We start from the raw sequence: 25,438 nt of genomic DNA on the forward strand, positions 1-25,438 counted from the left end.
GGGCAGTGATACATGTCCCTCCCACAAGCCATTGCTGACTGGCCCAACGCACTAGCTTTCCGCCTCTTGCCAAGCTGGCCCTCACTACTGGCCCTCTCGTGTTCCTAATTCACCACGAACACCTCTGTCATGTTAACCATCATGCTGCCGTGTACACCAGCCTGCGGAAAACCCTCGTCACTCTGCCTTGAAGGGATCGTGAGCTTGTCAGCAACTTTTGTAACCAGGACGACACACAGAAGAGGCTCAGTGTTTGTTGAATGAACACATGAAAGACTAGGCCACCCACTTGAATCTTTCCAACCTAGAACTATCTTTGCAAACATTTAATGATGTTCCATCCATCCCAGAGTTAGACTGAGCGCTTGTGCTCCCTCAAAATTCATGCAACTTCCAGTGGACTTGGAAACATATCTGGCGGTCTTTGAAAATGGGGCCCCCAAGGGAGTACTTAAGAGAAGTGATGTCGCCAGGGTGGGGCCCTCATCCTAGAGAACGGGGGTCCCTATGAACTTGTTCTCCGCGCATACACAGGAAAGGTCACGTGAGCACACAGCTAGAAAGTGGCCGTCTGCACCCAAAGGGAAAGCCCTCCCCAGACACCAACCCTGGGGCAGGGGCCCCTGGATCTTGGACCTCCAGCCTCCAGAAAATGAACGTTTGCTGTTTAAGCCTCGGTCTGTGGTATTTTGTTGTAACAGCCAGAGAAGACTAATACACATACGTAGAATAGAGTATTTGTTTTCTCTTTGGTTTGCCAAAAGGGGCCTCAGAAGTAAGCGGCCTCTGCTAGGCCTAACAGACGCTTCTGTCCCCTTTAGCTTTCAAAGAAAACAATTTTCTCCCTTACATTCTTTTCTTTGCTCACAAAATATACACTATCATCCCAGGAAGAAAAGCCTTTTTTCCCCAAAGTCTTTCCTCGCCAGCCCTTACCTCCTTAAGCTTGCAATCTACTACCCAAATTTAAGAGAATTTTCATCTTGGTACGACGAATAAAAAACTACAACGTATAAGGTTTAACAAGAGGCTGGATCTCCGTGATTCTGTCCCATTCATCACATCTCACGTTTGCCACATGGCTTTCACAGTACCCGCTGGACGTCACTAGAGATCAAACAAGAGGGGAGGTGGCACGGCAGGGTGTCTAAACAGTTGGTTCCCAGAAGCTTCTAGGCTAGCTGCAAGGAGTAGAGGAAACAAACACAGTCGCCCCTTGAACAACGCGGGTTTGAACTGCGAGGATCCACACATAGCCGGGCTGTTATCAGTAGTGGGCTCTTCCTATCCTGGGTTTCCCATGAGCAGATTCAACCAACCACTGATGGAAAACGGTATTTTACATCTGAAGGTTGTAAATCTGCGGTTGGGAATGTGAAAATGCTTTTGATAATCCGTTGTGTGAATCTGCTGATGCAAAGGGCTGCGGTAGAGTCAAAGTTGTAATTGGCTTTTCCACGGAGTGGGGGTCAGCGCCCCTAATCCCCACGTTGTTCAAGCGTCGACCGTATTTAGTTTATCCAATTCCTATGTTAGGGGGCAAAGAAGAGGGTTGCAAAATATCTGTTGGGTTACTCAGTGAATGAGGTTGGCTGTGCAGGGAACTGGGAGGCTGGACTGGTGAATGAGCTAACTCTAGAGGGTCCCCCAGTTATGGGCTTAGTCACCCCAAACTGGGCTTTACACCATCTCACTCACACCGCTTCCTCTGATTGCAATTAGCTAGGTTGCAAACGTTACCTGAGGGTACTTCAAGGCCATCCCTATTCTCATCTGTATCTAGTATAACAAAACACTACCTTTCATCTACTGAGTAGACATTGGCTGGATTGTTTTTTATTGTGGTTCGTTTTGGGTGGAGATCATGACACCGCTCTACCTTTCTGTCAATGATACACGGAAAGTGGCAAGCAGGGTCTGCTCGAATTTGAGGCTATGGTGAAGAATAAGAATCTCAGTTTATTAGTACCGTGCTCCAGCCAAGGGCCTACCCACAGCTCTCCACAAGCTAGCATGTCTACGTTTTCATTCCACAGGCACTGATGGTAAAGACACCTTTTCAAGGGAAGACTAAGTCAGCTCTGGTAATCACTGGCACTTACGCTGCAGTGCTGGCACAGGCTATGACAGGTTCCCACCTCATGTAGTTGAGAATACTCAAATCTGGAACTTGAGCTAATACAAGAATGTAAATAGGGAAGAAAATTGGACGCAAGAGAAAATAAGATAGAAAAATGAAGTCATGTTTACTACACAAAACAGTTGACTCATAAGGTTCCATATAGTAAGCTATACAGGTCAACCACAATTTGGCTTAGAATTGCCCCAAAACAAAACAAAGAGAAAGATAGTAACAGAGTCTTTAAGATTTAAAAAAAAAAAAAAATCAATAACGGTTTAGGAAAAGCACAGGTTTTTCCGGAACGGAGACCTAAGAGAATTTTCTTCCGTAAGTCCTCAGAAAGGGTACATACGCCGTGTGATGTAGTGGCCACCGGGCTTAGGGGCACATGTATTGAAACTACAAGTGTTGGTGACTGTTTTGGCTAATCGAAGCCAAGAGCATAGAAGGAAAGTGCGATGCAGGAAAGGTAATTCTAGGAAGAGTCAGAATGTGGATCGAATGTGTAGCTCTTTGAAAACCTCCCAGAGGATAAAGTTTAGATTCTTCTATTTCCTAATTGGGAATACAAACTTGTATTGGTAACATAATCCCAAAACTCGTCTGTCCCTATAAATTACAAAATCCATTTCAAAACCAGACAAATTATCCTTAGACCTACGGCCACTGTTCCCTTGGACTATCGGATGGCTGAAGCACTGCGTAGATGTTTATCTCGGGAACACAGTTTCCTAACTAAGTGTGCTTTAAATGGCTAATGTCAGTATAGTAAACACATAAAATACATTTTAAAAGGCTAAGTTTTATGGCTGGACTACCCACACATAAACTTCATTTTTAAAAGGTTAAAAGATTACCCACAAAAGAGTTTCCTGTTTTAGTTATGTTCGTTTTTTTTTTATTAATATTGGTTACATACGAAGTGCATTGCACCTATTGCCAAAGACTTAGAATGATCAGTAATATAAAGTGCAAACGTAACAACTCATTCCACATCTGTGAAATGCAGCGGTTATAACTGCTGTAACTACATTTACAACAACCGTAAGGGACAGGGAGAACGTAGAAACTGGAGGGGGAAAACGGTATTCAACATCGGAACAACACAGCGACTGTTGTACTGAAAAAATAATTTATTACATGAATACAATACTGGGAATAAAATGCATTATAAAAGTAAAAAAGTAAATTCTAATATAAATAATAGTGGTTTGCCTAATTTACAAGAGTTTTTTTCACCCTTCCAAAACTTTAAACACAATCTTTTGAAAGGGCAGATTTTGAAAGTGAATGGTTCACTTTAAAACAGACACGTAGCACTGTAATACCTGGAATTTAGCACAGATTCTCTCGTTTCACTCCACTAAAAATGATATTAATTTAAATGATTGTCCTTTTCAAACCTTTGTAAAGCCTAGAATAATATTTTGAAATAAACAGCAGTTTGTTATATTCTTTCTGTTTCCCAGCAGAGTGAACACATTTCTAATACACTCTGTGTCAAATATTCTAAGAGCATGCTTGTGCATTTTGATGAAGATTGTTAAAATTTCTGGTACTTTGGTAAAAAGCAGTCTCCCTTTTAGGTCACAGGTTAACAATAAGCACTGGATCTGTTCATCTATATCAGCAGAAATTTAAATAACCACTTCTTAATATGTTTATCAAGATACTGACATACTCGTTATTCTATTTCCCCAGCAAGGTTCCCTCAGTTTTTGGAAAGTACACAGAGTTCAATATACCAACTGTGATAACAAAATGCTAACATGATTACAATGTTTATTAACAGCAATATGCAAAACTTCCTACTATAAAAATGAAACAAGGCACTTTCGACAACTCTGCACAATGCTGAAGGAAACCCTTCTACATAAAGCTGACTCACAGACCCCAGGAGACTTTCGTAAAAAGTGAAATAGTGAGGGCATTACTCAATTCTTTTCCCCAACTCTACTTATTGAAGAAATTCACCAATTAAACTTGGCACAAAAAAGTTTAATTACCATAAAGTGCATCACTTGGCTAAATATATTAAAAAGAAAATCAGCCAGAATACAGTATAGTAACATATTTACATATACAGACATAAAAACGCAATGCCAGGAGTCAACATAGTTAGGAACTTTGCAGTATATATGGCTTCTTATATTTATTTTTTTGTATAACTCCCTATTTGCTTAGAATCTATAATCTATTTTCAAAAGAGTATGCCTTGATTAGGAAAAAGAGGTAGCATTCTGAAAGAGGCAAACTCACTGATTCTATAGGTAGAAATTTAAGATGAAGATTATGTGGAAAACAAATGAAAATAAACTGGGACATTTATAGTATTTTGATATTAATGAATTCGCATTTAAAATCAAGGCTATTTTATCGTTGAGCTATGTTATTACAGTTCTTTCAAATCGTTTTCCTTTGGTACTGGAAAGTTTTCTTCTTTCAAATAGCTGGAACATTCCAAATAAGCAATTTTTATTTAGAGATGGTAGACATGTTAATATTTAAAACTCAATTCATCTTTACCATTGATTCAAACCATTACTAAAAATATATCATGTCAAGAGATACGAAGAAGTACATATCAGCCAGATAGTAACATGCAATTAATTTCCACTTGACTAATATAACTGGTACTTTAAACACACATTAGTTTGGAGCAGTATATTGGCAAAACACCAAAATAATTTATGCACAGTAGTAAATACAAAGCTTGAATAAAAGACAATTTAAAGCAGCAGTGAATATATTTTCTATTCCAATAACTTAAAAAAACTTTTCTTTATGTAAACTTTATACATGTGCATTCTTGCTGTTTTCTGTAAATGCTTCGGTGTTTTTTTTTTCTTTTTAAATATTTGCACTCTAAATGAGCTCAAACATAGAAATGGAGGGAACTGCTTACGATGCATTAGTCTTCGTCAGCTCTGTACGCCACTTCTGCTACTTCTATCTCTGCTACCGAATTTTCAGGTTCACCAAAACTGAAACATGACTTGTTAGGAGCTCTGCAAAAGAAGAGAAACATGTCAATGTCAAGAACGGATGAGTGCTATCACCTGTAAAAAACCTTTTACCTCATGTAAAGAATAGCTAAATACGTAATGGGAAAACTATTTAAATATTCACTTAGAAATTGAGTATTTTTAACTTGTCATGCCAGATGGCACTTTTGGAGATATGTTTGTAACTCTTTCAGCTCTCCCAACTACCATTTATCAACAAAAATCTAGTTGGTAATTACCTTTACCAGCATAAAATTTGTTCTCATAATTATAGCTTAACTATTACCACTGAAGTATTAATAATTAAAACTTGGATTTATATGCAATAAAAAATTCTACGTGCTTTCAAAAATGCCATTTTTCGTCATTCCTATTTGTAGGCAGGGTGGTTGCTATTATAGTATCCCACATTTTGAATGGAAAAAGCGACACTGTGGGAGATCAAAGTAATTTGTCAAGATTTACAAAATCAATTAACTGAGTCACAGCCCACTTAATTCAGACATAGTTTCAAAATAAGGAATAAGAAAACGTACAGCCTGGATGCCAGAGATTCGTTTTCAGGATAGACAGCCTAGAATATGATACAGCAGATTCATGATAAAATAAAAAATGAGTTCATAAAAATACTCTATAGAATATTACCCTGTTTCCCCGAAAATAAGACCTAGCTGGACAATCAGTCTGATGTCTTTTGGAGCAAAAATTAATATAAGATCCAGTCTTATTATATTATATGAGACTGGGTCGTATAGTAAAATAAGACCGGGTATTATATTATATTAGACCTGGTCTTATATTATAGTAACATAAGACTGGTCTTACATTAATTTTTGCTCCAAAAGATGCATTAGAGCTGATTGTCTGGCTAGGTGTTATTTTCGGGGAAACACAGTATAACAATTTTCCTCCAATTATTCAGATGAACAGGTTGTAATAAACTAAACGTTACATACCTATATTCTTCATCCAAGACTTCCTGGTCAAGTCCAAGTGCAGAGGACTCCACCTTTAGGATGTGTTCATCTTGTGTCCCTGACAAGTGCAGTGATTCCTCAGGTTCTAAACACAGTGCTCTAAAAGTGAATCCCAGCAACGAGTTATTTTCTTGTTAAACATCTTCTTGACTAATATGTGTATATATTGATTACTGTGCCTACATGTAACCTCAGTGGGCTTCCGCTATTACATCTTAACGCAGTCAGTCATATGGCTGATAAATTGTGACTCTGGGAGTCCACAGAAACATTAGCACTTAGGATTAATTTAAAATGATTTTAGCATTAATTCAGTATATGCTGATGAGAAGTCAAACTAGAACTTTCATATGTGACAATTTGGCATAAATGCCTAGAAACATAGATACCATTTAGATAGGTTAAAAGGAATAATGTTTATCTTGTTGAACAGCTAGAGGCTTATTTTCCCCGTGTTTCCTATCCTTCAAATGCTCAGTCTCCTAAATAAATAATCAAAAGACAATTTTCTCAATCTATAAGGAAGTGCACCGACAGTCTGACTTTTAGAATTAGAAAGTTCCTAAATCATATTAAAATACACAGGGCATTTAGCCCAGAGTATTAAGAGCTGAATTAGCCTAAAAAAGCAAGTGCCACACACACCTGATCCTGCTCTCCAGCGTGTCTATGTGAAGTTGCTTCTCACTGAGCAGCTTCTTCAGTGACTCCACCTCTTTTTGTTTTTCAAGTAATTCTTTCTGAAAACGGTAGTTTGTCTCTTCTAAAGTCTCACAGAATGCCTTAAGAACAAACAAAGCCACGTGTGGAAAGAGAATAAATTTAATTACACATGCAGGAATTAATAACAATGTCTTTCTCAAGAGCATTACTGAAGACTCAGGGAACAGGGATAATCAAGACAATATGGCTGCAACCCAAACAGTTCATTCTCCGCCTTTGTAGGTCCCTGATACCTTGGCTCTCCAAATCTCCACCCACCACCAGTGTGTCTGAAGTGAGAATGGAAAAAAAATGACTAACAACCAGCTTTATTGCTGTTCTGCTTAGTCTATTTGTGCCCAGTCCTAAATGATTATACTTGTTAAAAAAACCACGGCTACTGATTCCATTTGAATTGGCTCAATAATAGTAACTAGAAATAGTAAATCCAAAAGCATCTACAAATTAATGAGATTTCATGTAGGATGTAACATGTAAAATAAATATAGAAAAATAAGTAATACAACAGTAATAAGTTAGAATATAATAAAATACCAATTATGATGTAAAAACACACAGATAGATCCTACTGCTTTCCTTAGAAGTTTAAGGAAGAAAATTTAAACCTGTATTGAAGGACTTTAAAAATAGACCTAAGTAAGCAAAGATCTATTGATAAGAAGATTCAATACTGGAAAGACAGTGCCACTCAAAATTAATCAATAGATGTATTATAATTCCAAACAAAATTCCAATACAATTTTTCATAAAACTCACAAGCTCATTCTAAAATTCCTGTGGAAGAGCAAATATCCAGTTTGAAGAACAAGGAAGGAAACCCTTCCCCTGCCAGAGACAAAGATTATAAAGCCATAGTAATTAACACAGTATAGACTCAACAAATAGAAAATCTCAATAAAGAAACAGAATAACAAAAAATCAAAACAAAAACAAAAACAAAAAAATAGAAATTCAGGCTTTATAAAGTACAATAATTTAAATGAAAAATTAACAAGGGGGGCTCAACAGCAGACTTGAGGTGACAGAAAAATGAATCAGTGAGCTTGAAGACAGAAGAACACCAAAAATGTTCAATCTGAAGAAGAGAGAAAAATGATTGAAGAAAAATAAAAAGCACCTTTAGAGACACGTAGTGCAATATAAAGTGTACAAACATACAGGTATGGGAACCCCAGAAAGAGAAGAGTGAGAAAAAAAGACCAAAAAGTTACTTGAATAAATAATGGCCAACAACTTCCCAGGTCTGACATAGAGCATTAATGTGCCAAATCCAAGAAGTTCAATGAGCCAAATTATGATAAATACAAAGAGATCTATACCTCAATATATCATAATTAAACTGCTGAAAGTCAAAGAAAACAGCAATCTTGAAAGTAGCAAGGGCGAAATGACTCATCACGTACATCGGAACAACACTATAACCAAATGCGACTTTCATCAGAAACAATGGAGTCCAGAAGAGAGTGGAATGACACAAAATGCTCAAAGAAAAAATCTGTCAACAAAACTGTGCTTCACAGATGAATGTTCTCAGAAAAACAAAGACTGAGAATTTGTTGCCAGCAGACCTGCCTTACAAGAAAGGATGTGATACCAGACAATAATTCCAATCCGAAGGAAGGAATAAGAGAGGGCTGGAAATAGTCATTATATGGATAAATATAAAAGAATGTATAAAATGTTCTTCTCATTTCTTCTCCTAAGTTCTTTGAAAGACAAAAGATTGTATACGGAAACAGTTACTATATTTTGTTGTTATGTTTACAAAATATATGGATGTAAAATATGTATCAATAAGAACACAAAGGAGGGAAGAGGAAAAGGAGATAATATTGAAGCCCAATATATAATTCACTGGAATTAAGTATTATTTGAAGTAGACTGTATTAATAATATACAGTTTAATACCGAGAGCAACCACTAAAAAAGTAGAACTAAGTAAAAATTTCTACAGAATAATCAAAATGGCATACTAAAAATATTTATTTTACATGACAGCAATTAAGAAGGAAGAAGACCAAAACAGATGTGACTGGTAGAAAACACATTGCAAAATGGCAGCTGTACAGGGCAGCTATCTCAGACAATACAGAGCGAGACCCAACTCTATGCTGTGTACAGAGACAGAGCTGAAACTGAAAGACACAAACAGACTGAAAGCAAAGGATGGGAAAGACACATCACTTAAACACGAGAGAGCTGTAGTAACCAGCACTGTGGGTATTGACATAGGATAGGGAACGAGGTCAATGGAAGAAAAATGGAAGAAAAAATCCAGAAACATACCTTTCCTTTTATGTTCATTTGACTTTTTTGATAAAGGAGCAACAAAATTCAATAAAGGGTACTGACACAATTAGATATCTATAGGAACTTAAGAGTTTTACCTCACAACAAAAATTAGCTCGGGATGGATCACAGACCTGAATGTAGGAGCTAAAACTATCAGACTTGTAGCAAAGCATGTAGGTGAAAACCTTTGTGACCTTGCAATAGGCAAAGAGGTCTTTTGATACAACCCAGAAGCAAAAGCCATAAAAAAGTGATAAAATGAACTTCATTAAAATTAAAAACATTAGCACTTCAAAAGACCACTAAGATGAAAAGGCACACATATACTGGGAGAAAATATTTATGAATCACATATCAAAAATAAAGAACTCTTACAAGTCAGTAAGATGAACAGCAAAAATGGGCAAAATGCTTAAGTGGACAATTCACCAAAGAAAACGAATGGCTAAAACGCCCATGAAAAAGTGGTCAACACAAAACACCCACTAGGGAAATGCCAGTTAAAACTATAATGAGATATTACCAGTGCACAGCCACGCAAGCCGCTGTCATCCCAAAGACAGACAGTAGGTGTGACATTGACATTACGGCATCAGTGCTGTGGTTGCTGCTGTCGGGCACCCATAGCACGACCCACCCTCACTCCTCACGCGGCAGCCTTCATCACTTCCACTCCTCGCTGCACATAACTGGTGTAGGCCAAGCATAGGCCGATAGGGAGGGGTGGGGATTGGAGAGCGCTTGCTGTTGAAAAGGGCAGACTGAGCTCATCTTGAGCCAACTGCAGCCTCGGGCAAGGGACACTCTCGGGGAAGGGACACTCAGGGATGCCAGCTCTACCAATCTTTGAAGAGGAGCTGGGAGGTAAATTTTAAATGTACAATCTCCCTAATTTTTAAAGCCTAGAAAAAAAGGAAGAAAAAAATGTTTGTGAGGACAGGGAAGAAATTGGAACTTTCATACACTATTGGCAGGAATGTAAAATGGTATAGCCATGTTAGAAAATATCTGTGAGTTCCTTAAAAAAGTTAAAGATAATTTGCCATAGAACCAAACATTCCACTCCTGGGGATCAACCCAAGAGATGAAAATGTATGTCCACACAAAGCCTTCTACAAGATTGCTCATCACAGAGTTATTTCTAAGAGCACAAAACCGGAACAACGTGAATGTCTCTGAACCAGGGAGTGCGCACACAAAGTGTGGCAGACACACACAATGGAAACCGTTCAGCAATAAGAAGTACAGACGATGGACAGAGCTGTGAAATGGGTGACCCTCAGAAACATGATGCTCAGTGAAAGAAACTACGTGCAAAGATTGCGATTTTCATATATGCAAAGTCTGTATATGTTACACATACTGTATACTGATTGAATACTGATTTTATAGACACACAGATACATGTATATAAACTGTATGATTCCGTTCATATGAAAATTCAGAAAAGGCAAATTTGTAGAGCCTGAAAACAGGCCAGTAGTTGTCTGGGGCTGGGAGTGTAGAATGACTGCAAAATGGCTTGCAGGAATTTCTTTTTGAGGTGATGGGAATTTCTAAAACTGGGTTATGGGGATGGTGGCACATTTACTAAAAATTATTAAATTGTACATTTACAATGGAACAGCAAACAGCAAATTTTATAGATGAAAATTTTATATCAATAAAACTGTTTTTAAAAAGCTATGGCATTCACTCTAATACAAAGAAGCGACTCAGTTTAATTGAAAACATTACAAACCTACCAATTAAATCTGTTCCATTTAAACACCATTAAGCATTTGGGGAAAAAACTTACAAAAAAATCCTAGCTAATCTATTATTACCAAATCTGTTTTGTGAATCTAGCCAATTGCTTCAAGAAATAGGCCACTTTAACACGTCAATTACTGTAATTTGAGTAGCATCAAGCTTGAGCTGAATTGGTAGCAAGATAATAACTTCTACCTCTGAAAGTTAAGTTTTAAATTTGATTTTAATTGTAGGTTCTTGACTTTGATTCTTAGGTGGAAGAAAACGCAACATACAAATAGTACTTTTAAATGTAGTAAAATAAATTTCCAAATAACTCTCTCTCTCTCTCTTTTTGTAAACAGTAAAAATAAAGAGAACAAAATTCAGGATTTAATGCTGGATGTTCACTGACTATATGGAATGTATGAATTTTTATTTTTTCACTGAACTAGGTTCCTTTATTTCATTGAAAGAAACTTTTGACTCAAATATTAAAAGCTTTCTGTGCAAAACTTGCAATGGTCTGACACGATAATATTTTGCTGTTTGCTATTCCATTCAAGGAACAATGAAGTTATTGTACTGAATTATTTGTTCCTCTTTTCATGTGATATACAATACAGCACTCACCCTGCTTTCTTCTAGGCTATCAAATGGACCTGGTGGGTCGTCCAGACAAAGAAATTCTCTCACTGCCAGGCTTTGCAAAGGAAAAAAAAAATTAGCTAGTGTACAAATAAGCTTACAAAAGTTAGCAAAAAGCAAAAGTTACTTTGAAACTACACAGTGTTTTAAGCAAGTTGGTTGCTGATATACCAAAATAAACAAGTTGGTTTATGTGGCTTTATACAAGTAACCAAATATAAACATAGAATGTATAGAAGATAAAAAGATTTTAAACTATTTTCTAAGATCTTATGAACAGAAACAGAGATGGTGAATTCATGTTAAATAAAAAGCACAGGACATAAAACGTAATTCAGGATAATGGTACAGACCTATATGGTGAATAGATATTTGATCACTTTCAAAGAAACATTCGTTTGAAATAGCCTAAAAAAGACGTTATTTTGTTACGAAGAAATACCATTTCTAACTTATACTTATTTCTTTTTTATATATTCGTTTGAAATAGCCTAAAAAAGACGTTATTTTGTTACGAAGAAATACCATTTCTAACTTATACTTATTTCTTTTTTAGGAGGTGCATCTAAAGTCACTGAAGAGTATTTACTCAGAAACCAGTTAAAGATTTTTCTTGCATTCATGTTTCTTAAGTATTTTCTCTAGAGAGTTCGGGCGAAAACATTCGGAGTATCCCATTTCTGAATTATTGTTAATTTCAAAATAATGAAACAACATGGTATTGTTATGCTTATATGTTGCAATGATCAGAAATAGGTTAAGAATGTAGAAAACTGACCTTCCTCGTTACAAAAATACTCCATTCTCTAAATACAGAGAGACAACTCCATGTTAACATGCACATGGAGACTTAAATTTTTTTAGGTGTAAAAAAACAGAAATATGATTTCTTAATGCACCACAGAAAGGACATGTCGAGCCATGCTGCAAAGGAGATGGGGTTTGAGGTTCAGAATGGGCCAGATAAGCTGACGATGACAAGGGATGGCCATGAAGAGCAAAATGGGATTTTCAGTGAAATCTTTCCGAAAGAAAAACAATATGAATTAATAAAGAGAAGCGGTGTTAAGAAAGAAATCCAGAAGACCCCAAAGAGGAGCAAATTTCTGGACTATATAATCTTGACAATATAGGTAATAAGGGATACATTGATGGAAACCCCAAACTCGAGTATTCATAATCATGGAGTAATAGAGACGGAAGGGTCTGAAAGGTGGTCAGGGAACCACCCACAGCAGGTATGCTTTGATTCCTTTTGCATGTGCAGCCAACAGAATACCTAACCATCTCCAAACCAGGGGATATTCCACCTCTTACAATAAACCATCCTATGTTTGAGCAACTGAAAATCAGGAAGTTATTTCCTTCACTCAGCTGGGACTTTTCTCCCTGCAGCTTTTGTTGATGAGTCTTTGTTCTGCTTTCTGGGATTATTCTGGGTAAATCAAAGTGCTCTTTCACATGATAATCCTAAATTTATGTCAGGAATGTTGTATTTTCTCTAACCTTATGCCTCCAAGACGCAATATACTAACACATCAACATTTTCTTTCCTTCTTTTTCTTTTCATGTCAAATCCTACATGGTCTCTGCATTCATGGGGCCCACATTTCCCCCCAGCTTTATTGGGGTATAATGGACAATTAAAAATTGTGTACGCTTAAAATGTACAATTCGATTTGATGCAAGCGTACACTGTGAAACATAAACTACCATCAAGCGAATTAACACACCCACCACCTCACATGGGTACCATTTCTAACGTTTTCAAAGTACCCAGGACTTTCACACGTGCTATTTTAATTTTCACCACAATCATGTAAGGTGAGGATAGGCATTATTTCACCATTTCACAAATGATACCAAAGCTGAGAGAGGTAAGATAAGTGGCCCAAGGTGACACAGTGGAAGTGGCAGAGCTAGCTCTTAAATCTCTTCTGGGTGCAATTATGTGCCTTTTTCTACCTTTCGATTCTCTTATATTTTGGTTCATTTGGATTCTCTCCCTATAGCGGCCACTTCTCTCTGACCACATTCACCTGTGTGTTTCTGTCTTGAATCAGTCTCCAGAATACTGCAGCTGGTCTAATAACACGAGAAGTACAGGAACACCACACATTCTTTTCACTTAGATATACTTTCCAACCACTCATTATTTGTATCGGAGAACCAACTATTTGGCAAAAATGACTCACAGGAAATAAGTTAGTCTTAAGATTGAGAAGTTAAAAGTTTGGATGAAAGCCTGAGATAATGGCTCTTCAGGCAGAAAAGGAAACTCCTAAGAAGCATAGGGAAGGGTATTTTTTAGGACTTTATGTCCGACAACCCAACGGGAGACATTATTTTCTTATAGGTATATACCCAGATCCCCTCATTCTTTAGTAACATCTTTATGTTCACAAATTACTCTAGTGGAATGCTGCTGCTGGGAAAGAGAGAGTGAGTGAGGGAATTTATGTGTCACTTTTTATACCTTTGGTTTACAGCAGAAAGTTAGCCCAAGATCAACAGTGATGTTGAAACATATCCAGCTAGGGATCTTTTTTGAGTGGATTTTCTATTTCATTCTCCTTCCCTAAAAATCCTTAAGATCTATGGCTCACTAGAGTTCTATTCAAAGGAAATCCGATGGATTCCCTAAGTTTTTTTCAATATAGTTCAGAGGTTTTTTTTCAATACAGTTTTTGTCAATATAGTTGAGGCCCTTCTTTCTTTAATCTGTAGGGTAAGAATGCAATTTAAAACTGGCTTTACAACTTTGATTTACAAAACATTTTTTCAGTGGTTCACTTTATTTCTGTTTCAACAGGACTGAGTTGAAAGAGGAAGGCAGTCAATACTCTCAAGCTCTATTTCCATCCCACGAGTGGGAAACACAAGAATCTCTGGGACAGCAGTGTTTGAGAAAACAATTTCCTTCTCAGAGATTCTGATACTTTTCTTCCTCCAAAAAAAGGGAGCCCTTATCCCTGCTTGAGAATCACCGACTAGAGAACTTTAGATTTGATAACTATGTGACTGCCTATGTGTGCCATGGTTTTGGCTCAGTGATTTCCTATATATTATCAATGTGTGATTTATAAATGCATCAACTGAATTCAAATCAAATATAAATTCCAAAGAGTCTACATTATTATTAAATGGTCTATGGATTAAATGGAAGTCTTTTTTTTTCAGAAGTCTTACTCTTTTTTTCAATTGTTCATTGATAGGCTCAGTATAGCCCGTTCAGTTCTCTTCTGCATTCAGTCTTTAATACTTTGCTTCCATTTGACCATGATAACGAAGGCAAGAAAAACATCAGGATAGGAGAGAAAAGTATCTGACTAGGAGAACATCCAACAATCTGGAATTAAAGGTAAGGAAAAGCTCTACATCCTTTTATTCCCTTTACGTATCATCTAGAATACCAGTTTAGTGTGTTTGGGGAAACTCATAAGATTAGGATCGGGTTTGACTGAAGATAAACCATACCTGGCATATGGTATCCTTTAGCACTGTTTTTATTATCAGAGTAAATCTGCCCTATAACTTAAACACTTCCTTCCATTCTCTTCAAAATATTTTCTTTAAAAGTTTTACTGTATTTTCAAACTTGTTACAAAACTACTTCATCCCCAGAATCTTCACCCTCTACCTACTGCTTTTCTTTTAGAGGTATGCTTACATTTCACAATTATTTTTAAAAGATCAGTCATTTAATAGCTAAATGTGCTCTTTCTCTGAAACTTTATGCTTGGTTTAGACCTTATTTCTCACCTAGTTACTTTTAGCCCATCTGTGTCGCTATGTTCAGTTTTATTCCTTCTGATCCAGAGCAGTACTTCAAAAACCAATGTTTTATGTCAAATCCAGCTTAGCGACATCTGTGCCTCCTCTAGCAAGAGGGAACAGAGCCACGACGCTGGCGTTGGCACAAGTACCTGCAGGTGGTCAGGAAAAACAGTCACCCAGGGAAGCAAAGGTGTGTTTGAAATCTGACAGAATGGAGGAGCTGCCTGGGCCAGGGCTGGGTGGGGTAGTGGGGGGAGACACTGCTCTTCCAGGAGCAGCGCATCTGCAGGCACAAAGGACCTAAGGGACAAAGGACAAAGGGGACCCTGGGAGAGTGAGAGACCAATGCAGTCGATGCACAGAGAATGGGGCTGGGAGGAAAACCAGAACATGAAGGCACAAGACGGGCAGCAGGCGGACCCAGTGCCCTGAGCTGCATCACGAAAGGTCACCTAGGAGCCAGCGGGGCTCAGCAGTCAGAGCAGAGGGACCAGCGCCCACCAGGAAAGCTCTGTAGGGGTTAGGTGAGAGGTAACGGCTTATACTAGGGCAGGGGCGGCAGGACTGGAGAGAAGTGGACAGATGGGAGTGGAATTTAAACCGCAAAGGGAGGGATAAGGGTGGGAAGGGGGCATCAAGGACGACTCTCAGGTGCTGGGCAGATGCTATTGCTGAATACTGGGGGGGGAGGGGAGCGAGAGTCTAGAGAGCAAGCTTTCAGGTCTGTTTCAGGTTTGAGGGCACTGGAGAGATTCCAAGGAGCTGTCAAAGAGGCAACAGCAGGGATGAAAGTGGGTTTGAGAGAATGGGTCTGGCGGGTCTGCAGTTCCTCACACCGGGGGAATGAGGGCGGTGAGCAGAGGTCCCTGGTGCCATCAGGCTTGGGGAGCACACATAAGCAGTGAGATGTCCGTGCACAGTATGTGCGGTACACATAACACAGATGACAGAACGGGTAGAAAAACTGAGACAGGGTGGTTTCCATCCTCATGTGAAAAAAGCTGCTAAAGACAGTTAGAGACATAGGTACCTGTACAATATGTTCCTGCTGCCTTGCTTTCTACTTTTTCAAAATAGTTCTAATGTATCTGATAATGTAAATTCTAAAATTAGATACCCAGTTGGTATTAATAAGCAAATTTCCTGTAAATATTAGGTTGGTGCAAAATTAATTACGGTTTAACAGGTTAAAAATAATTGCAAAAGCTGCAATTACCTTTGCACCAATCTAATACATTCAGAAGCAACAAATTTATTGAGATCTCTTCTCTCCTTTTACCCTCTAGATAAAGGAGGTATATGTTCCCTCTACATAAATTAACCCAACTTCACAATTTTCATATTCTTGCATTACTTTGAAAAAACTATAAAGAATATTACTCTCAAAATTATACAATATCGTATTACCCAAAAATCTAATACAAGGGCTACTTTGTTTAAATGACTGCTACAATTTTAAATACTAAAATCAAGCTTACAGTGATTTGGGTGGTTTGAGTATGATACATTGAATTTTTAACTTTGCTGACTTTTCAAAAAATGTTAATGCAAACCAAACGCCAAATAAAGTGCTTACTGAAAAAAAGCAAGAAAATTCCATGCTGTGCTTTGTTAGAGAGGACAAGTAATTATATTCCCATCCTGTTTTTGTTCACCTTGAATAACTATGGTCCTAGATTTATTCTTTGGTTTAAACGAGTTGTTGAAATATATTTATAACCTCTTAATTCATTACATACCAGTGAGCAATGTCCTTGTGAGCTACTAAATTTTGAAGAAATGCTTGTAATCCTAATTGTCTATCTTCTAAAAAGTCAGCATTGTAATTATCTTTAAACCAGCGTTTTGGTGGAAGTGCTAATCGAAAGCCTGGAAACATCTCTCTTAACTGAAAAAGAAGAAAAAAGAATATGTAATGTTCAACTCAATTATACCAATTCAACAAAATCTATCCGACTGAAATTATTCAAGAAATAAGCTTCTGATTCAAGACATAAACTTAAAATAAAAGAAGTAAATTTAGCTAAACTTTTTATGCCGTGATTGTCTTACTTCTCGATTTCTCCCAGCTGTGCATACATAGGAGTTTCAGTTGCTCCATAGCCTTGTCAACACTTGGCACTGTCCGTCTTTTTAATGTTAGCCATTCTAGTGGGTGTGTAGTAGTGTTTCATCGTGGCTTTAAATTGCATTTCTCCACTGACACATGATATTATCTTCTCATGTGCTTATTTGGGTCAGCCTATCTTCTTTGGTGAATTATCTATTCAAATCTTTTGATCCCTCCACTTTAAAAAATAATCAGGTTGTTTTTTTATTATTAAATTGCAAGAATTCTTTATATATTCTGGATATAAGTCCTTTGTCAGACATATGTATGACACATATTTTCTCCCAGACTGTGGCCTGACTTTTCATTTTAACAGTATTAACAGAGCATATGTTTCAAATTTTAATGTTATCTACTTCATCCATTTTTGTCTTTTATGGGTTCTGCTTTTTTAGATCCTATCTAAGAAATCTTTGCTCACGCCAGGCTTGCAAAGATACTCTTTTATGTTTTTTTCCTGGACGTTTACAGTTTTGGCTTTTACATTTTGGTTTATGATCCATTTTGCATGTTTGGCTTCAATTTTACTTTCTTAGGGAAGGCTTTTCCAATCTGCCAAGCTGGGTCAGATTTCCCTTTATGCATTCTGTTCAAGTGGCTGAAGTGTGTAACAAGTTACCGCAAAGTTCAGTGGTACAAAAAACCCATTTACTGGGCAATGGACTCTGTGGGCTAGAAATTCACACAAGGCACCGTGAGATGAGGATGGCTTATCCTGCTCCGCAGGGAGTTGGGACCTCAGCTGGAAGACCTGAGGGGGGAGCTGGAATCGTCGGAAGTTCACTCGGGCATCCTCATACATACAGTGGATGACGGTGCTGGTTGTTGTCGGAGACCTCAGCTGGGGTCTCAGCCACAAGCCTAGCATGGAGTGCCGTGGACGTGCTCACAGCACAGGGCACGGGCTTCAAAGGCGAGCATGTCCGGAGAGTCAGGATGAAGCTGTGTACTTTGTATGACCGAGCCCAGTCAGGAAGCAGCTTTTCCTTTGTCCTTTATTGACTGCCACAAGCTCACCCAAGTTAAAGGGGGAGGGAAAATCGATTCTACCTCTTGATGGTCAATTTTAGAAGAGCACAGGGGACTGAAAATATTGCCATGGACATCTTTAGAAAAGACAATTTGCCACAGGTTTTCAAACCATTAATTCATTTTTAAATGACGTGCATCACAATGTAAATAAATTTAGCTACGCTTTTTACACCTTGTTTTATTGCTCGATTTCTCCTAGCTGTGTATGTATACACAGAAGTTACAGTTGCTAAATAGCCTTGTCAACACTTGGCATTGTCCATCTTTTTAATGTTAGCCATTCTAGTGGATGTGTAACAGTGCTTATTTTAACTTTGGACCCTCTTACTAGACCAGTGATTCTAAACCTTGACTGCACATTGGAATCACCCCAGGAACTTTAGAAGATATGAAAGATCGGAGAGGGGTGTCTCCGCACTGGGAAGGGCCTCTGGCTGACAACCAGCAAGGTCACAGGGAACTCAGCCTTACAACCACAGGCTAGTGAACTGTGCCATCAGCCCGAAGGAGCCGGAAAGCTGATTCCTGCCCAGAGTCCTCAGATAAGCGCAGTCTACGCAAAGTCTTCATTTGACAGTGTTTGATCCTAAGCAGCCAACCCAGCTGAGCCCACCCAAATCACTAGATAATACACCGCTGAGTTTTAATCGTATTTGCATTAATAATTTTAAGGGTTTCACGTTTTGATACTTCAAATAATTTTTTGTTTCCAAAATAAGACAGTTATATGGAGAGATGGGACTTCAGGTTAGTAAAGTGAAATAAAAGTGAATTTTCTTAGGCAGTAGCAACAACTTCACTCCAATAATTAACAAGGAAGAAAAAACACAAGTATCATGGCAGAACTGTCAGGAACAGATAATAATTCAAAATTGAAAAGTCAGTTGTAGATTTATTAAAGTACTTACTTTATTATTAAGCCTAGAAAAGTCAGTGTATCTTCTGAAAACTACCCAGCTTTCTTCAGGGGTTTTCTTTACTAGTATTTTATAAACCTATGTTGAGAGTGGGGGGGCAGAAAGAGGGTTAAAAGAAAAAAAATATATATGCAAATATATTTAAAAATTCAAGTCAAATATTTTAAAAATGTTTCGTTGATAATCTAGAGCATAACAATTATTATGTAAAAAATACCAGAAATCATCTAGACCATCAAATGTGCAAATCATCAATGCAGGCACCAAAAGTAAGATTTCTTTCTTAAGACACAAGATTATGACAAATTTGAGACAAAATGCTTTTTATGGTGCACACTAATAATAAATGAACTCATCAGCTGCCAAAATATATTTTATGCTAACATGTTTTAAAATTGATAAAAGAATCACCCTTGAAAAAGCTATGAAAAATACCCACTTTTGTCCTACACAATCAATTTAATTTTTAAACTCAATAACTACAAGGCAAAGTTTTCTAATAAATTTGATGTTTTAATCTTCAAGGCTAAAATACAAGCTAAAAATTACCCACGTTAGATAAAAGCTTACATTTCTATCATTATACACAATCATCTAGGCTATTGAATAGAAAAACTTGGTTGCAGCAAGTCAATATTTTAAAATGCATAGAATAAAAAAACTAGATTCTACTTTTCTTAAGTGCAATTTTAGAATTTATTATGAGAAGTACTATTTATAACAGAATCTCAGAGAAAATCTGGTACTTTCTGGTATAGGTTTTTGGGCTAAGCTAAATACACGGCACATATGAAGAACTGAATAATAACCATCTGTTGAATGAGTGAAACTCCCTTAAAAAGAGTAGCTGTTTTCCTTGCTGTGTGCTGTGCAGTCACTTTCTGTTGTAGCTGCAGAGCAGCACTCCAGCCACATGTGGCGACTGAACACGTGCCCTGTGACTAGTCCAAGCTGACGTATGTTGTGACTGATTTCAAAGACTTAGTATGAAAGAAGATGCAAAAATATTTCATTAAAATGATTGTTTTATTCTTGTCATGCTGAAATGGTCATATTTTAAATATATTATGTTAAATAAAATGCTATTAATTATAATTTCATCTGTTTCTTTTTATTGTTTTTTAACATGACTACTAGGAAATTTCAAATTACAACTATGACTCACATTTGTGGCTCACGTTATGGTCCTATTGGATGCTCTAGAGACAAGTCATTACCTAGGTACCGCACACCATCCTTACCACTTGATTTTTCTGACAGACATCTTTCAGCTTTTAAGGGGGAGAATCAACAAGAGTTAACGATGAATCCTATAGCTTTGAAGTTGACACTGAAACACAAGTAATTTATCTTTGTAATATATAAAAGTGACAAAGAAGATTATTTGGATACCCTTCAGTCTCCAGAAATTCCTGATACCCTGTTTCCCTGAAAATAAGACCTAGCTGGACAATCGGCTCTAATGCGTCTTTTAGAGTAAAAATAAGACCTGGTCTTATTTTACTATAAGACCAGGTTTTATATAATATAATATAATATAATATAATATAATATAATATAATATAATATAATATAATACTGGGTCTTATATTAATGTTTGCTCTAAAAGACACATTAGTCCAGCTAGGTCTTATTTTTGGGGAAACACGGTAGTCACAAAGGAGATACAAAGGTAATGGTGCCCGGCACCTAATAGGTACTGAAAATATTAAATTAGTGGATAAATGAATACGATTATTATCAAATCTGTTGCTTAATTCTTCTTCTATAATATTGTGAAAGACTTCATATTTATATACCACTGCCTTAAATTTGCCTATGAACTTGCATTTTCACACGTCACCTCGATGAATGCTCATTCCTTTGTAGGTAGGTCACTGTAAGGAAATGAGCCGCTAGTTTATTATAATTTCCAAAATCACTCAAAAAAACGTCAGGTTCATGGAAATCTCCCAATACATCATTAGTCACGATAATGTAACTCTAAAGATGGTCTTTTAATAAATTATCTCACTAATATTTTTTCTTGGAGGTCCTTCTATACTGCTGTAAATTTACAGTATGAAATATTGACGTAAACATAAAACTTTAAGAGAACCTAAGAAAAAGAACAAACTATTTCAACTGATAAATTTAGCAAAGTCCCTGGACACATAAATATACAAGCCCAATATATATAAACTCGCAAAGAACAAACAGAAAAAGATAAGAACATCAAAGAACATCCACACCCAGAAATAAATCGAATCAAAAGATGTAAGACCTCTGCCCTGAAAACTACAAAACACTATTAAAAGAAGTAAAAGACTTAAGTAAATGGACCAGGTTCATACAAAGACTCAGTATTGTAAAGATGTCAGTTCTCCCTAGATTAGTCCGTAGGTTGGATAAAACCCTATTGCAAAGGACCAAGACCAGCCAGGACCATCCTGAAGAACAACAAAGCTAGAGTACTTAGGCCATGACATAATCAAGGCCTACCGTGAAGCTTGAATAATTAAGATGGTGTGGACCTGGTGGTAAAGGAGGGAAAAATGGGACACAGAAACAGATTCATACATTTATGGTCATCTGATTTATGACATAGGCAATTGTGCAAATGCAGAGGAGAAAGAGAGGTCTTTCCAATTAAAAACCCGATCATTTGATCCCATACGGTGAAAAAATGTGTCTTGACCCTTACCTCACACCATGGACAAAAATTAATTCTAGACAGTTTATAGATCTAAATGAAAGGTCCAACAATTGTTTTTAGCACATAGGACGACATGTTTTTAGTGGGAATAGGCAGATTTTAAAAAGTTCTGATCAAATAAAAAGTTAGTAAGTTGGACTATATTAAGCACTTTTGTTTATCAAATGCATCATTAAGGGAGTAAAATGGCAAACCAGAGAGTGAGATGATACTGATAATATATGTTCTGAAAGAAGACTTACATCCAATGTATACAAAACTACAAATCAAACTGAAAAAGGCTTCCCTGAAGAAAAATGAACAAAGGTCTTGAACAGATCCTTCACAAAAGAGAATATCGAAATGGCAAAAAAAGGTCTTCAATTTAATTAGTCATTAAGACATGCAAATTAAAACCACAATTCGATCTATCACTCTATCCACTAGAATAGCCAAAGTGAAAAAGACGGAAAAGTACCATATGTTGGGAAGGTGTGGAGCAACCGGAACTCTCACACACAGCTTAAAGGGGTATAAATTAGTACAACCACTCTGACATTGTTTGTCAGTGTCTTTTAAAGCTGGGCATATGATTCACAGGCTGATATCACACAGAAATGCATACATGTGTTTACTGAGTGACAAGTACTAAAGGGTTCATAACAGTAGTATTTGTGAGAGCCCCAAACTGGAAATAATCCAAATGCTCTTCCACAGTAGAATGGATAAATAAATGGTAGTATATTTACATAAAGGCATACTATCAGCAATAAAAATGAGCTACCTACAATTACATGCAAGGTCAAGGATGAATCTTGTAAACATAATGCTGAAGAAAAGAGACCACTCCCAACAGAGTACATACTCTGTAATTCCCTTTATATGAAGTATGAAAATAGGCAAAACGAATGTAGGTTATCAGGAGAGTGGGTGTGACCGAAGAAGAGCACGGGAGGTGAAGTATGCTAGTAATGTTGTTTGTGCTAGTTTCATAGGTGTGTCTGGTTTGTGAAAATTCATTTAAGAAAAACAAAAAGTTTGCTACAATGACGGAATTTAGACGTGTAAAAATCATGTGAATTCTGTCTTCAAGAAATTACAAGTACATGCCATCATTAATTAATTTAACACAGGTAAGTCAATCTTTCACTTTCTCCTGGTGTACAGCAGAAGTCAATACTCACAGTAAATTTAGCTCGTTCTTCCATCACCTCATAACCCAGAATAGTAGGTGTAGAAGGTCTATCTTCCAAATTCACTGCTTCAGGATTTTGTTCTTCACTTTCCCTTGGTGTAGTAGAATACTCAATGGAAGAATCTGTACCTGTAAATTTAGTCCTAACGACGGGACTGCTACAGTCACATGAAGTGCTATCCATTTGATCAGGTGCACTGGTCTGTTTCAAGTTACCCATATTTGAGTCTTCCAACTGGCCTTTGGAAGAGTTTGAGCTTGTTGAGACACTCCCAAAAGAAGAACTTCTTTGGTTTCTGTTGGTTGGAAAGCTGGAAGCAGAGTTCCCTATGGGCATAGGAACTGGGACATAAGGAGTTGCCATCTTTTTTTGGCCTTTGCAACAAAGCTGCACAGTGCTGAATCCAAACACTTAGAGAATAACACATGTGCAATCCATTATTGTCTTCTCAGGAATTCACTATCTAAAAATGAGGAGAATATAGTGAAAGATTAGTCTTTAATCTGGAACATTATTCAAAAGAAAATAAAATGTTCACCTCTTTTCATTTTGTGACACTGGTATTTTATTTAGAATGAAAAACACCCTGAATCTCTTCGCTTAATTGCAAAATATCATCTCTAAGGACTCCCATTTGCAAGGTAAAGAGAGCAGAACTACTCCACACCCTTTATCTTGACACTTATATGTTATCCATTGCCCCCCCCCCACTTTATTTCTTTGTAATGGATTTCTGTAATGCTCATTTTAACCTGATTTCATCTACATAAGAGTTGGAAAGAGGAAGAGGGGTGAAGACCTTCCTGAAGCTTTATTTTCTGCTTATGGTCCTGACAGTACTACATACAGTACAGGGAGGAAAGGAAGGAAGGGAAGAGGAAAATTATTCACAACATCTTTTGATTTAATTAGTGAAACTAAAGAATTATCCAGAGTAGTAACAGTGAACCATGAGCTTAGATGCTATCATATAAGGTAAATATCAACTGTTCTTAAAGTCACAATTCATTAAACCCGGGATCAAAATTGAAAAAAAATTTTGGGCCCTATTAAATTAATCACACATAACCCAATGAACACTAAACTTATATCCAGCAAGATTAAATGATTAGAAGTTTAAATGTTCTTCGTCGTTTCCAGAGAAACTCACTAATTCTGCGAGGCTGTCAGCTGGGGGTACTTAACAAATCTTCGTAACGCATACTCAATGACCTCGATTGTCCAAAAGACTAGTTTATTTCAGAATTTAATCACAATCCAAGGAAGAAAGGCTCAGGCTAAGTTGTTCAACAAACTAACAACGACAGCCCGGTGAAACCACGCAGAACAGCCGTCTCGCGGGGCAGGCACACGCACACCAGCCTGGAAGGACGGAGGGGCTGCTCGCACTTGCGGAGATGCTGCACGACGACGTTTAACTCGGCCTGTGACTCCGGGCAGCCTTCCCCATCCTCCAAGATGCGAGACACCGGAGCTGCTGATTCACGGCTCCTCGGTGCCGCCCGAAGGCCTCCCCCGAAAACGAGTGAGTGAAAGTTTGAAATCCCAGCCTCGTCACGGCCCGGCCACGGCCCTGGCTCCGCCACGCGAGGACCTGCGGCCGCAGGGCCCGGGGCGGCCGCCGACCGCCAGGAGGGCGCGCTGCCCGCGCTCAGGAACGGTGGGCTCCCTCGGAGCCCGCGCACCTGGGTCCCGCGTGGACACGCTCGGGGACCGGCACGTCACTCCCACTCGGGAAGCCTCGGCAGGTGAGGCGGCCCGAGCCCGAGCCCTCCGCCCGCGGGCGGGAGAAGCGGGTGGCGGGCGCGAAGCGCAGCCCGACCCGGGCGCGTCCGTCGGTGCCCAGCAGGCCACGGGTGTCGGGCTCCGCGCGTGGGGGACCCCGCTCCCAGGAGCCCCGGAGCCCCACGAGTGCCCACCGGCCGTGCGGGCGCGGCGGAGCGGAGGTGGCCGGGGCCGGCCCGCCCGGGCTGTGCGGCGCGGTGCCCCCGGTGGAGCCCGCCCGCCGCCTGGCTCCGAGCGCAGGTGTCCCCGCGCGGTCCCCGTCCCTACCTCGGTCCCCACCGCAGTGCCGATCGGGCGCGCTTCCCGGGACGGTTAAACCCGACCCTCCGGCAGCGCCGCTTTCCGTCTCCACCCACGGCCCCGCGCGGCCTCACGTGACCCCCCGCCCCCGAGGCGGCTGCTCCCCGCCTCTGCCCGGCTCGGCCTGGGCCGCGGCGCCCGGGTCCCCG

At 38.6% G+C, this 25,438-nt stretch overlaps 1 protein-coding gene across 2 annotated transcripts; it reads right to left on the reverse strand.

The window, feature by feature from the left end:
* Nucleotides 1-25,438, reverse strand: SNX16 (sorting nexin 16). 2 transcript variants are annotated; one of them, XM_081069913.1, is made up of 8 exons: nucleotides 25,257-25,438; nucleotides 23,193-23,667; nucleotides 19,326-19,412; nucleotides 17,015-17,163; nucleotides 11,484-11,553; nucleotides 6,750-6,886; nucleotides 6,084-6,203; nucleotides 1-5,130 (listed from the first exon to the last, which is right to left on the reverse strand). In XM_081069913.1, the coding sequence occupies exons 2-8, from the start codon at nucleotides 23,565-23,567 to the stop codon at nucleotides 5,034-5,036; spliced, it is 1,035 nt and encodes a 344-aa protein (XP_080926039.1). In that variant the 5' UTR covers nucleotides 23,568-23,667; nucleotides 25,257-25,438; the 3' UTR covers nucleotides 1-5,033. The 2 variants fall into 2 exon arrangements, with proteins under 2 accessions (XP_080926039.1, XP_080926040.1); XM_081069914.1 differs by lacking the exon at nucleotides 19,326-19,412.

The sequence above is a fragment of the Rhinolophus hipposideros genome (assembly GCF_964194185.1).
Source record: "Rhinolophus hipposideros genome assembly, chromosome: 13".
In the NCBI taxonomy this organism is placed as follows: Eukaryota; Metazoa; Chordata; class Mammalia; order Chiroptera; family Rhinolophidae; genus Rhinolophus; species Rhinolophus hipposideros.

Excerpts from the sequence above, each read along its gene's own strand:
- SNX16 (XM_081069913.1), bottom strand. The coding sequence starts at position 23,567 with ATGGCAACTCCTTATGTCCCAGTTCCTATGCCCATAGGGAACTCTGCT. Across the intron at positions 11,554-17,014 it reads CACAAGGACATTGCTCACTG|CCTGGCAGTGAGAGAATTTC; the intron begins GTATGTAATGAA and ends TCCTTTGCAAAG. Across the intron at positions 6,887-11,483 it reads ATAGCCTAGAAGAAAGCAGG|GCATTCTGTGAGACTTTAGA; the intron begins GTGAGTGCTGTA and ends TTTGTTCTTAAG.